The sequence below is a fragment of the Trachinotus anak genome, unplaced genomic scaffold (assembly GCF_046630095.1).
Source record: "Trachinotus anak isolate AG129_WGS33_773 ecotype Australia unplaced genomic scaffold, CSIRO_AGI_Tana_v1 ptg000002l, whole genome shotgun sequence".
Lineage (NCBI taxonomy): Eukaryota > Metazoa > Chordata > Actinopteri > Carangiformes > Carangidae > Trachinotus > Trachinotus anak.
The window spans coordinates 12,798,648-12,812,918 of record NW_027273853.1 but is presented as its reverse complement, the minus strand read 5'-3'; the positions used below and the strand labels follow the sequence as shown (position 1 = coordinate 12,812,918).

The 14,271-nt window shown below is 40.0% G+C and overlaps 2 protein-coding genes across 3 annotated transcripts; both read left to right on the top strand.

Annotated features, from left to right (window-relative positions):
* The first annotated feature begins 105 nt into the window (after nt 1-105).
* Nucleotides 106-9,365, top strand: ice2 (interactor of little elongator complex ELL subunit 2). 2 transcript variants are annotated; one of them, XM_071498954.1, is made up of 16 exons: nt 106-368; nt 1,686-1,787; nt 1,905-2,250; nt 2,338-2,457; nt 2,547-2,681; nt 2,888-3,004; nt 3,315-3,474; nt 4,260-4,441; nt 4,529-5,363; nt 5,450-5,619; nt 5,739-5,868; nt 7,096-7,180; nt 7,412-7,462; nt 8,042-8,285; nt 8,915-9,011; nt 9,110-9,365. In XM_071498954.1, the coding sequence occupies exons 1-16, from the start codon at nt 355-357 to the stop codon at nt 9,112-9,114; spliced, it is 2,793 nt and encodes a 930-aa protein (XP_071355055.1). In that variant the 5' UTR covers nt 106-354; the 3' UTR covers nt 9,115-9,365. The 2 variants fall into 2 exon arrangements, with proteins under 2 accessions (XP_071355055.1, XP_071355045.1); XM_071498944.1 differs by having other exon boundaries at nt 107-368; nt 8,915-9,365.
* A 232-nt stretch (nt 9,366-9,597) lies between these two features.
* LOC139633333 (annexin A2-like) lies at nt 9,598-14,201 on the top strand. The gene is made up of 13 exons (XM_071498932.1): nt 9,598-9,719; nt 10,385-10,442; nt 10,581-10,674; nt 11,137-11,231; nt 11,339-11,452; nt 11,586-11,676; nt 11,929-12,008; nt 12,094-12,153; nt 12,773-12,866; nt 12,988-13,083; nt 13,329-13,387; nt 13,651-13,773; nt 13,869-14,201. Exons 2-13 carry the CDS (start codon nt 10,395-10,397, stop codon nt 13,926-13,928), a joined length of 1,014 nt encoding a protein of 337 aa, XP_071355033.1. The 5' UTR covers nt 9,598-9,719; nt 10,385-10,394; the 3' UTR covers nt 13,929-14,201.
* The last annotated feature ends 70 nt before the right edge of the window (nt 14,202-14,271 follow it).

The following is a 14,271-nucleotide window of genomic DNA, read 5'->3' as shown; positions in this document are numbered from 1 at the left end:
ACAACAATTAAGGAACAGTGTTTACAGCAGTTCTGAATGTGTTTTTATTATTACTATTATTATTAATAAACAAACAACACTAGTATACTGGAGGCTGCAGAGTCAGGTGCGGACTGCAAAGAAAGACGGTAATTGGCTCATGGACCTGTTTTCTAATAAATGGTAAATATGCGGATCGACTAACATCCACATGGGGGCAGCAATGTTCACAAAGCTGTAATGTCAACATAATATCACCAGACGAAGAATGTCGACTGTCAAACGTTTGTTAGCTGGCTAATGCTAACGGACTTATTTACAGTAACGCGTACGTCAGATGTTGTTGTTCCTGCGGACCATTAGAAAGTGACAATTATGGAGCTGGTATGGTAAGTAATGGTTTCACTGCTAACCTTTGCAGAAAGTCCTAGTGGTAGATTTCATGACAGTTCCGGCCATCCAACTCTGGACTAGCTAATCTTAGCTAACAAGCTAGTTAGCATTCTAAACTAAGCCCAACAGAGAGTTGTGTTTTGATTGACAGCTAACAGCTAGCCGTGCTAACGAAACGTTAGGTACTTAAATGATAAAAATGTCCCTAACCAGACAGCGATTACCATAATGTGGCTGAGTGTAGCCACTATTCATCATTCACACATTTAAAATATGAGTCTGTATCGAGGAGGACTAAACAAAAGAACTGCACCAAGTTTACTTTGTCAGCCAAACTATTCAAAAACTTCACTTTAAATTAACGGAATACGAAGTTTTTTTTTTGTTGTTTGTTTGTTTTTGTATTTCTTAAGTTAAATGTATCAGCGTTAGCATTTGTAGCTAAGCCCTGTAAATATCCTACTCGGGCTATTTAAACAATAACGCTACGGTTAGTGTTAACAATTAATTAATAGTTTATTTGACATACAGTTTTACCTTCTTCTTGGTTGTGTGCGTCTTTCCAAAATGATATAAACACTGTTATGGTTGTTCTTCATTGTGGGGCAGTGATTTAACGCAGAAATGTTAGATAACGTTAATGTCCTCTTGTATTGTGACGGTTGAAAGGGGAAGTTCACAGAAACGTGCTTAACATGCTTCTTACAGTTCAGCGTATTCTTCCACTAAAACACAATTGGTATTATCATAAAATACTCAGATGCACAGCGTTATATTTGTAGTTATCGATCATTTAGATAAGGACCCTGGTATTTGTTACAAATTAGCATGCATGCACTTTTTAGTTAGTTGCAGATGGCTACAGATATAATACTGATCACTGATTAAATTTAGGTTCATAAAAAAAATGGTATCCATATAAATAAATAAAATTACCATGGCAAAAAAAAAAAAAAAGTGTTATTATTTTCAAACTGAAACCAGGAAATGTTTGGTAATTTTATTTGATCTAGTACAGACCAGCAGTTTCAAACGGAAATAAGTTTAGTATTAAATATGGATTTATTGGCACATGCATCCCTTCCATCCACAGCTGATGCTTGCTGGAGGCTCATGCAGTATAAAGTGTGTGTGAAAAATATATCTTAATTACTTGTTTATTTGACTTTGTTTATGCCACTATGGAATTCATTGTCAAGTGTGACACCGTATGTGTGTTTGATTACTTAAATGGTAAAAGCTGATATCTAATCTAACAGCCATAATAAAATAATGCAGATTGTTGTGATATAACGTAATACTTTTACATAAAGGGAGGACCCTCCAGTTCCTGACGGTCCATTCTTTACCAGAGATCTCTACGACAAATATGCCCTTGTACCTAATATTAGAGAACTGTGGGCCTTTCTCCAAAGGTATGTCAGTAAACATATTTAGCAACACATCAGTTCAGATGCATTTTACTGTGTTTTTAAAAGCTAACTAGTGAGACTGCATTTTCTTTTCCCCTTCATTTTTTTTCTCCTCCTAAGTCCTGTAGAGAATGCCAGCATAAAACGAGAGTGTGATGTGGGAGCTGCAAAAGCCTCCTGCTCTCCCTCCACAGAAGACACTGCAGAGTTTAAAGACAACAGTTGCATCAGCAAGGAAGAGGCCTGTTGTGATAGTGATGATCCGTATGCAGATGCTGCGGATGGTGAAGAAGAATGCAAGGGTACCACAAAATCAAAAGTGAAGCTCAAGCAGGTTGAGAATGAGGCCAGGGCTGCTTACCCTGAACCCAGACTGCCGTTCCCTTGTGTGTCCACCCTGTCCAGCAAAGACCAGAAGAGATATCTTGAATTTTTGATGAATAAGAAGACCAGGGTTCCTCCACAGGTGCTAGCATTTTATTCTTAACAGTTTTTTGATCTTGACAGTTCCTACTGCTTTGCTTTACTCAAATATTTTGGTCTAATATTTCAGAACTTAAAAGCACGAGTAAACAATGAAGTGATGCAGTTCATGAGGTACCTGCAAGATGTGGCCAGAATGTGTCCTGATGACTACAACTTCATATCACAGGGAGCTCTGCAATATTCAGAGGTACTGAAGCTACAGGGATTGCACCTGTCAGCAGCTCTGTGTGCTGCGTTCACAAGTATTAAAACACAGATCCTGAATTTGTTTTTCAGGATTTCTTTAAGTGCTGTTTGGAGTGCATTAAGACATTTCCTCAGCTCTACCAAATCCATGAGATGACTAGTTTGACAGGAGGAACTTTCAACCCAGGGCTGACGCTGACCTTTGAAAAACAGCTGCTAATCATGGTAACATACTTTTGAAGGGCTTCTATCACACAAGAGCTGATCCAGTCCCAGAGGTGTAGAATTACCAATTCATATATTTCAGTTCATAAATGCCATTGTCCAGTTTTCTGTTCAACCTTTCATCTTGAAGTATTGTATTGCAGAATCAGTCTTTTGGTGTTGATTCACTTCCTCCATTTCCATATTTGCACCCTTTATTTCTCCAGGGCAATGTGGATATTACAGACCACAAGATAGTGCCTGCTGATGCACAGCTTGCATCGGATTATCAAAGTGTTTCATCAGAGAATCCTCCAGCTAAAAAAGCTAAGGACATGCACGCTGTAAGCAATTGTCTCGCTTTTTTAATTACTCCAATAAAGTCACAAAGATGTTTTACTGCTAGAATGGGATTCATGACCGCAGGTCTATTGTAACTCCATTTCAGCTCTTGCAGTTTTCACAAAAGACACCAGAGGGTGTTCATGTCTTGCTCAGCAAAACCAGTGCTAATTGTGTTTCTGAAGGATGCTTGGCCAGACACAGTACTGTCAAAGTCCAGCTAATTGTAGACACTTGTGTAGTTACTTGTATTTGTTTGACTGATACAGTGGATGTTCCGGAGGTTTGACTGAGTCTTGTTTTTCCCTACAGAAAATCAGCAGTGATGACAATGCAGAGAAGCTATGTGCTCGTTATGAGCCTCACGTGTGTCTGACTCGTGATGCCCTGGTCAAGCTGCTGGACAACCATGGCCCTGACTTTGCGGAGCCATGGGAACTGCCTGTTTGGGTCAAAGTAAATCCAGGAAAAGGTACAGCATCGTTATTCAGCACCTCATGCTGTCATGGTGGAAATTAAATTAAATTAGGGCCAATTTAGGGTCTGCTTCCAGCGGATAAAAATGCTCAAGAGCAATACATGGATGAACCCCCTTTCTCTTCCTCTCTCTCGTCTTTGTTTTGCTGGCCACCTTCAGCCATCAAATCATGGCAAATAATCGTGCTATTTTACCTTAATTTAAAACAGATCCTAACAACTCTGACGGAACCTAAATCTTGGGTTGAATAATATACAGACAGCACACCTTACCTTACAAAAAAGGTGTTTAAATAAGTTAGAGGGTGACTACAGATTCATATGGCTGCATTAATAAAAGAAAGAGCTGTGTGTGTACAGTAAAAACAGAAACATACACACGTTTAATGTTATTTTATGCTAGTTTGTTGGCATTTATTGAATTTTACAGTTACTCTCAATAAAATTATATGGATTCTACCAAAAAGACTAAGTCATGTAATTTTTTTCTCACTGAAATGATATATGTTTCAACGTTTAAAAAGAGTGCATGAGATTTTTAGATTATAAGGCTCTATATGTATAACATGTAGTTAATGCATTTACACTCACTGTTAAAAAGGTTTCATGTAGACAGTGCATGTAAGGAGTTTGCATCTGATTTTGCTTTTGAGAGATGAGACGTTTTGTTCTTAACAAAGCATTGAGGAAATCTGAGCTGTATCACAGTGTGCATTAACATCGAATGGCCTCATGGTGGCACAGTTTCACATAATTTTTTATTTCACGTCTTATTTACAGGCAGTCATCAGAAGAAAACTGTGTTCATAGATTCCCCCCTTCTGAAGACTGAAATGACAGTGAGAGAGAGGAGTCACTTCTACCATGAGGAGAGTTTGAAGCTCTCCACCAATAAGACTGGAAGTAAAAATGTGTTCCATTTAATGACAGAGGTTCCTGTGAATGAGCAGAAACTCTCTCCGGTATGTTGACGCACACATAGAAGTGGTAATATATGTGGTATGTGCTTTTATATCATCAGAGCAATAATTCTTTGTTTTCTGTTTCAGGAGAGCTCACAAAGAAATCCAGTGTCTTTTGAAAACAGTGGTCTTGACTTTGAGGTGGACCTGACTGACCTGGAGACATTTGGAGAGACGACATCCATTAAAGCCTCCAAGATACAGAAAGTACACAATGAGCCGGATGCATGTGTTAAAAGTAAAAAAGCTAAAAGTTCCCCACTTGTAAATAAGAGTGAAAAGTCAAGTGAGAATTTTGAAAGCAGTTCTTGCAGCAGTTTACTAGAAGAGACGAACGCCTCACTGACAGTTATGGATGATCCCATGACAAAGGAGACAGCTCAGCCGGTTGTTAATGAGTCTAATGGGCCAAAGACTGAGCAGGTGAGGCAGGACTCTGCACAGGAGATTGACCAAGACCTAGCTTCTACAGGCGACTCTGAAGATGAGAAGCTGATCATTGATGTCTGTCCGTCTCCAGCTACAATACAGTCTAATCCCACACCATGCTCTTCTGACCCCCATAATACCCCAGTCTCTCAGACAGACCCTGTAAATTCAGAGTCATCTGCTCCTCAAAAAGTTACAAGGCGGACGCGACAATCCAAAAGACCAAAGTCTGGCGACCAACTGGGAGAGATCCTACGCATGCAGACGGCAATGTTCAACTCTGCCAGCGACACAGAAAAATGCTCCACCATATCCCAGGAAACCAACTCAGCCACCCAAACCATGGGACCCTCAGTTCACTCCCATCCAACAACTTTGGTTAAGCCCTGTGTGTCTTCATATTTGGAGAGAAACCAGAATCAGGACGGAGAGACCTGCACTGCTCTCCACAAATCTGCACCAGTGGTCAATGTCAACACGACAGAGCACAAAAGTTAGTGTCAAAATGATTTTCATTGTGGGGATTTAAGCTGTGTCTGTATGCCACTAACACACAGTACATTATTGCCCCCTGTGCAGAAATACTATCACAAGACCTGCAGGCTAGTGCAGAGGACGAACAAGATTACAAAGCTCCAGAAGAGGGCAACCTCCTCTACAAGCTCTACAGTCTGCAAGATTTGCTGGTCATGGTGCGCACATCTCTGTCACTGACCCATTCAAGAAAAGTGGGCAGCAGCCAAAACCAGGTATACATGTTAGTTCATAAACATTTCAGAGCTTCAGACATTAGATATTATACTATTATAAGTGTAAAATCAGTTTATCTAACCATCCTATTTGTGTTCTTTGTTTTCTGCCCCAGTAGTATGTTCCAGTGCATGTCTTGCCCAAGCTGGAGTATCAGTTGAGTTATGGTGTGGAGTGTCTAACCAGCAGTGAGGCTTGCCAGCTGTGGACAGAGACGTTGCTACACTCCAGCACAGTTTCATACATAGGTAAAACTGTTATTGAAGTTCCCGGCAATCCTGTTCTTTCTGAATTCTGTTAAAATCAAGGCAGAAATGTTCCCTGTTCTAGTGCAGCGCCTTTCATTTTTCAACATAAATGCTAAGAAAATAGTCAAAGTAACATTTATGTGGCTTCAAAAAGAGAATTTTCTCTTCTCCTTCCCTCACTGCGCTCAGCAGAGTCCACAAAGCATATCCTCCCACAAACCAATGGAATAGTCTGGAGATGACTCACCATCCTGCTGCCACTGTGTAGTGATTAAGTTTACTTTGTTGCCATAACAACAGCCACATTTGGTTGTGGGGAATAACAAAGAATACAGTGTGCCGAGGTCAGCTAAATGTTGTTTATAGCTTTGATTAAATTGCCTCAATGGATATTGTCGACTCACATGTGCTATTTACCTGTAGTTGAGGATTCAGGGGAAGAGTTTCCTGTAGCAGCTGCAATGATCTGTTGACTTATGTAGGTGTTGTCTGGGAATGTACGTCACCATCTACCCAGCATAATGAAGTTTTTCCTGTCTAATGTATAGCTTTTGCAACCAGCAGTCTCTAAATTATAGCCCTTTCCAGTCTGTTAGCATAGTTGACGCACAGTACACATTGAAAGTACAAGCTTCTGTACTGGTTCCTTTTATTCATGCTATGAACAGCTTTGCCAAAAAAGTGGAACTCTGTATCAGGCCTCTGACTTCCATGATTTCTTTGAAAGAGTTAAAAAATGGTCAGATTTTCCAGTCTAAAAAAAGAGACACTGTTGTACTAACAGTATTATAAGAAGAATAGCCAGTGAGGAGCTGAATGAAACAATAGAGAATATCTCGCGTTTAATGCAACAGGCACTGCTGATAAAAGACTTCCTTCTTTGCTTAGTGGTTCGAAGTTTATCATGAGGTATATCATGTGGCTTACCCATTTGTGTATTTATGGCTTTGGTTGGAAGCTCTAGAATAGTCCACACTTAAAGGAAGGTACTGTTGAAATAAGCAGGAATCACAAGCTGGAGTGGGAGGCAGGAAAGAAGATGGGACCAACAAGTATTTCTTACCCCCACTCAAGCTTGTAATAACGTTGGCAAATCATCACAGACTAATTGCATTGTAAGCACTAGGAATGAAGGAATGACACTGATGATGAGGTGAAGCTCTTGATGTGCATGCTCATTAGCTCTTTTCTCAGTGTATCTCTCACCCTCTCTGTCTGTCTCTGTAGCTCACATCAGTGCACACACATCAAAAGTAGCTCTGCTGAGAAAGCTGCCTGACGACTGGAAAGAGAACATCTCCTGTGGGTTCAAGTGAGTGTCGTTAGAGCCGATGTGTGCAGATGATTAGGATTAACCCAATCATCCCTTTGTGATAATGTTACTTAAGATTCAGTCCGTTCATCAGCTTACAGATAATCCAGTTTTTTTCATCATCGGTCGCCATCATCGCCTCTGTTTTTGTCGTCTGAATCAGTGATGAAAATTAGATCACCACATAAGTAAACAGACTGTAACTTGGTGATATGTCATTTCCATTCACAGGCCATCCAAGTCACTGAATATACTGCACCACCTACTGAAAAAGCTAACTGGGTAAGATTGTTAGTGCAGAGCTTATCTTCTGTCATTTTCCCATTTTTATTCAGATATAAGTTTGTTAATAATTAAATTATTTCTGCAGAAAGAATGTTAATTTGGGCTGACTTTACATTTTTTGATTTAATGCAACATGACTTATTTAAAGTGTTAAAACTGTAAACATTCAAATGGATAGACGAATGTGGATTAATTAAATGTTCAGTCCAAATTTAGAGGAAGATTGGGTCTGTTTCTTAAACTTTTATTTAACTGGAGAACATCAGCAGATGAATTGTCTTGGCACATCTTTCTTCACGCTCTGATTAAGTTGATGAAATTTCTGGACATTCAGAGCTGACAGCCTCGGGCTAAAGATATGACGATAGACTGCCCTCGTGTTTGTGTTGGAGGGTTACACAATCGATTACTCAACGACCCTCAAAAGATGTGTCACCTTCTGCTTTCTTAAGGCTCTGTTCACCTACATTCCAGTCATTTGGCAGGAAACAAGAGATCCCTCAGAGAGCTACAATATGCTTCACTGTGTGGGTTTTCACTTTCACACACCCTCATTGACTTAATTTGATTTTGTAGGTTAGACAAAGGACAGTACCTGATTGTGCACAAAGCAGGGGAACCATTTGTGACCTTATTAAAAGCAGCTCCTGGGCAAATGAGTCGGGGGGCATACAACCTGCAACAGCTGCACAGCTCCGTCCCCCAGCCCCCAGCCTCTGGCTTCATACCCTGGATACCTGTTGATCCAGCTGTGGTCCTACCGTTCCACCAAGCACATGGCCGTGTCCCCTGCACCTTCCCACCAAAACCCTTCCCAAAGGTGTGTGCTTGTTTTTAGTCACTGTAGTTACTGTGTTGACAGATGGCACTGTGAAAAATATAATATCACCCGACACATTGTACTAATAAGATGAAAGGTTGAAGTGTGACTGGAATTGATGGGAAGCATTTGCTTATTAATTTCTAGGAAGTTCACACCCTTTCTTAGACAGACAAATACATGTACCCAGGGATTCTCTATAAGCCAGCATAAATGAAATGCTGTGCCCCACTAAGTTTTAGTGAGTGTTAAGCACTTGGCCATTTCCTTATTAGACAGGCTGAAACGGCACACTACTGCATAGTTTGACTGCGCAAGCCCAAAACTAACAAGAGGGACAATAGAGAGCATACCATTATCAGCAACACCTTAGTGTGGTTTAATGGTGTCAACTCAGAGACATTCATTGGATGCCTGTCAAAAATTCCACACAGTAAAGACGTTAACACATCTTTTCACTTGTCGAAACAGTAAAGTGAAAAACTGTCAGTAAAGTTTTCAGCTGTATATTTTGATTGTCAACATTTGCCACGGATGAAAATATTGTTGGAGGGTATAATGTGTGTTGCTACTTGAATTAAGCACCAAGTTATTTAAAGATCCACTTTTGCCTTCCTTTATCCCACCAGACGGCGAGAGACGGGTCATTACAGTTCAACAGCCGTGGAGCTGGACAGTCAAACAACTTAAACGCAGGAGGCAACAAGAAGAACAAACAAACAAAACGTACGAGCAGGCGTAAAAAGTATATGAAAAAGCTAATTCAGAAGTCAGTTTAATCATGGGATTTAATATCATGTCTTTCATATCATTTCATGTCATAGTTTAGGTAAATCAAAGGAGGAGTTGAGCCTGTGTAGGAAAGGAGGAGAGGAAAGGAAAGGAAAGGAAAGGAAAGGAAAGGAAAGGACTGACTGACATCTTAATGTCTTAACATTTCATACTGGAAATACATTATCACCTTAAATATGTGACTGCTGAAGCACTTTCTACTGTATAGAATCTATGTGTTGAATGTTTTTTTTATATTTTTGTAATGTTTTGTAAAAACAGCAACAATAAACTTTGTTTAAGTTTTCATATGGGAGTGTCATTATTGCCTGTCATGTGCAGATAGGCAAGTCTAGACTGTGAAGTCAGGATTATACATCACTTTGAAAATCTCCTGAAGGCACAGAGCTATAGTCACGTAGAATAATATTTTGTGTGAGGGGAAAAAAGTTTCACAAAGCTTTGAAAACCTTGAAAACCCTTGTTCCAGTGGCTTCTAGTGGGAAAGGGTGGAGTCATGAGTGCATGGAAAGGGGAGGGAATCTGAGTCAGGGGAGGTGAAAGGGGAAGCCTTTTTCTATGTCAGAAAAGTTAAAGCTCCACACCCATTCCACTTAAACATTGCCTGGACAAATCTCGATCATCTCAACTTTTACAACTAAGGTAAGTTCAGTGTGATCATACATTTGAATGTTGAATAACATGATTTGTAATTGAGATTAATGTTACACCACAGTAATGTTTAAAGGAATTTTCCAAATTGCAATCACGAGTGATAACATGATTTCCACATAACCTCCATTCAGTTTGTGTTGTGCTTGTGCTGTATTTTCTTTATTCTTGATTTTTATTTTTTCAAGTGAAACTAAGTTTCTGCTCTTCAGTGTCAACTCCAACCTGTGTGCATTGTGTGTGTGCATCTGAGTGTGCTCAGTTGTCATACCAGACTGGAGTACAGTAGCTTTTTCCAGGGTGTGTCTCTTCGGGGTTACTGTTAAGAATGTGTCAGGCCAAACAAGGATTTGAAAGTTAGTGGACTTTCAGAAGTATCTAACCATTTCACCAGGACCTGCTCTGAATGTGAATATGTCAAAGCAGTGAAAACTAAGATATATCTTGCAGTGATTTGTGTGACTGAATGAACTGAGTTTCCTCTGCCTCTGTTTAGAAGACATTGCCTTAGAGGCTCAAGTGATTATGTCTTCAGACAAAACAAACATGGCCCCTTGCATGGTTCAACCCAGACAAGTCAGTGATAGGATTACAGTGAGATTTGATTACATTTGATAGTTTTCATTGTATGATGTTGATAGTTTTATCTTTTCCAGGACAGTCAAAATGTCTATGGTATCAGAGTTTCTTGGACAGCTGTCTCTCAACATCGGGGTAATGCCATACTTTTTTTCTTTTTACCTTTTTTGATTTTAGAAACTATACAGTACATTATGTGCATTAGATACACTCCATACTGTTTGTTAAATAAAACCGTTGTTTCTATCTCTCACACTCACTTTGAATCCTCAGGCACATGAGCCCACATTCCCCACTGTGGTACCTGCTGTGGATTTTGACCCTGACAGAGATGCTGCCAGGATAGAGACTGCTATCAAAACCAAAGGCAAGATATAATACAGTGCACGTCTCTTAAAGGGGGGGGAAAAAAAAACTCTGTGCTTGGTTCTGCAGCTTCTCTCCACAAATGAGTAGCTGGTATTTGTGAGTCAGCATCCTGGCTCAAAATCTTTTGACCATGCTGGGAGCACCTCCAAGTCTGTGCCTCGGTGCTGGCAGAGGCCTTCTCTGGCCACTGACTGAGAGCTACTGGCAACAGTCTGACCGCTAACTCTGCAACAGCCCACCATTTTGTTGTTATGATAAACATGAAGTTAATTTTCTTTACTAGTCAGGGCATAAGGGTTTAACTACCTTGTGACCATTAAGTCATGTGTTCAAACAAGCCTCCCTTAACACATGACATATAATTCTGTAACTATATTTAGTAGTTGAAATCTATCCCCTTTATCTTGTTTAATGTGAGTAATCTATGTGTGTCTTTTTTTTTTTTTTGCATTAACATTAGGAGTGGATGAGCAGACCATCATTGATGTCCTAACAAAGCGGACCTACTCCCAAAGGAGAGACATTGCTTTTGCATATGAAAGGAGAGCAAAGAAGGTGCAGCAGGCCGCGACAGAAAATTTCAAAACCCTCCACAGCTCTGATTATGTAGTGGGCCACTTTCAGTCCAATCAGGCAACGCTGTTGTGTTTTTATTTTTGTAGGACATGATCTCAGCCCTGAAGGGAGCGCTGTCTGGTTCTTTGGAAACAGTGATCCTCGGACTAATGAAGAGCACGGCCCAGTACGACGCCTCAGAGATCAGAGGATCAATCAAGGTAAGGGACATGGACTCTACCAGTGGACCCCATTGAGGGATTACACTGCCCTCTACTGGACAATTGACAGTATGTTTTTTCTTTAGAGATGGATGTCATGTATAAAAAGTAATGAAGATGTCTGTCTCTTCAGGGCTTAGGAACAGATGAAGAAACGCTGATTGAGATTTTGTGCTCACGCAGCAATGATGAGCTGGTGGAGATCAAGAAGGTCTACAAAGAGTGTAAGTTCAAAACATCCAAGCGTTCATTTAAAGAGCTGGAAGTAGGTCTTGATTTATAATGTCTCACTCATAGGCTGTTGGGCTGTCTGCTCTCCATGCACTTCAAAATTATTGCACCTTGTCTCTCTTTGTCCATCAAAAGTCTTATGTCTGGTCTTAAATGTTCTTGAAGCAGAAACTAAACAGTCATGGGATTGTTCCGGGTTGTGCAGAGAGAGTAAAAGATCTAAAATGAAAATGTATTTCCCACAGTGTTCAAGAAGGATCTGGAGAAAGACGTCGCTGGTGACACCTCAGGGAACTTTGCTAAGCTGCTCTTGGCTCTGGTGCAGGTGAGATCTGTCTGTGCCTGTCTTTATAATTTATATAACACAATAACCTTGAAACTGACCCAAGTCATGTCTCATCTCTGTGCAGACCAAGAGAGCCGAACCGTCCTCTATTGTAGACTATGAGAAGATTGATGAAGATGCCAGAGTGAGTTGTCGTTTTCACTTTGTCTGGAAATATAAGTATATTGATTTTAAGAGTCTATTTTTTTACATAAAATCAAACATTCTAGTTGTGAATGTGTTAAACTGCTTTTTTATCAAGAAAAGACTCACCTGACATTGTTACTATAAATGAACATCAGGCTCCCACTGACCCTTACAATCCTTATCATTTTAGTTTTTTGAGGTTTTAGAAATGTGCTTCACCTGTCTATTATCTATATCTATCCCAAGATCCACCTCATGATGGACATGTGATTCATGTTTGATATCAGTGCTGTTTAAACAATTCATTGACCTCAACCAGTTCATTTTTAGTAAATATCATGTGTAATTTTGGCCAGTGTTATACGTTACTCATATATATGCACATTTTGAGTCCTTGCATTTAACCAAACAACTAAGTCAGTAAGAAATCTACTGAAATGTCTGAATGAGCCTGGAAACCCTGGATAATTTGTCAAAACTTTGTCTAACCCATCGTTTTTATTGCAGACATGGATAAGAATTTTGGCACAGTCCTGTTTAAAAGAAGCAGCACCGCTCTCATGTCACAAAGTGTAAAGTATAGCAGTGTTTACTGGTATTTTGTTGATTCCATGCAGGCACTCTATGATGCTGGCGTAAAGATTAGAGGAACTGATGTAGCAACCTGGATCTCCATTATGTCTGAGAGGAGTGTACCCCACCTGCAGAAAGGTACCACACACTGTTTACATGTGGAATCATTGATACACAAATGTTGATATTTGCTTCTCCTTAATAATTATCAAAATGTACCCATTATCAATCAAAATGAATCATTTTCTCTGCTTGTTAGTGTTTCAGAGGTACAAGAGCTACAGCCCCTACGACATGCAGGAGAGTATTCAGAAGGAAGTCAAAGGAGACTTGCAGAGGTCCTTCCTGGTGCTAGGTACACTTATCTTAATCAGTAATTCATATTGTTAATACAAGTTGTACCTTAGGATTGACCGTGGCCCTATTTGTTCATTATCATAAGTAAATATTCATCCGATAGCCCAGGTTTCGTGATATGAATCACTTTCATAACGACAAAATACAAATACAAAATGTGCTCCTAACATATTATATGCAAGTATTATAAAAAATACAAAATGTATTATTGTGGATATTTATTCAGTTTTTCTCTTGTTCCAGTTCAGTGCTTTGAAAACAAACAGCTGTACTTCGCCAACAGACTGAATGAAGCCATGAAGGTAGTACACTGCTGTTCCCTTTCTTCTCGCTGAAATGTGGCTAGTTTTGAAGGCCAGACTTTTTTTTTTTCTTTTTTTTTTTTTTTTTTTTGCTTGGAACAGATGTAAGAAGTACATCTGCTTGTGAAAGTGCAATTTTGCTGCAGGAACACAGAATCCAAAGTTGGCAAAAGTTATCTTACAACAGTGTTGCATCAGCTGCTGTAGTTAAGTATAGAACATGTACGACTTAAGCAAGTGCTGACTTGTGCTCGTCTGCTCAGAGTAAAGGAGCCAAAGAGAAGATAGTGACCAGAATTATTGTGTCACGCTGCGAGGTGGACCTGAAGAAGATCTGCTCTGAATACAAGACCAACTTTGGACAGTCTCTGCAAAAGACTATTATGGTGAGTGAACTATAGGAGCTGCCCCTGGCATTTTCCTGGTTTACAGTGAGGCTCGCTCCATCATGCAGCTCGTCTAACCTTCTCTGTTTCTGCAGGAACACACCAAGGGAGACTACCAGAAGGCTCTGCTCGGCCTGTGTGGACCAGAGGCATAAAAATGAGTCATCTGTATCAAAAGGGTCTCACTTTCCGTCACTGGAAAGGTGCACTGGAAAGGTGGGCTTATGGATGTCACACTTCTGCAGCAGAAGCCCATCCAACTTTTTCCACACACACACACACACACACACACACACACACACACACACACACACACACACACACACATTTAAATGCAACATTTAAGGTGATAACTTTTTACTCTTTTTGCTACATGAAGAATCTGTATTACATCTTACTTTTGTTCAAATAAAGTTGCTTTGTTGGTGTATTGTTTCCTAATTTCCCTGAATTTTCCCCTAGTTTGTTGTTACTTGAGTTTTACATAGTCATCCACAG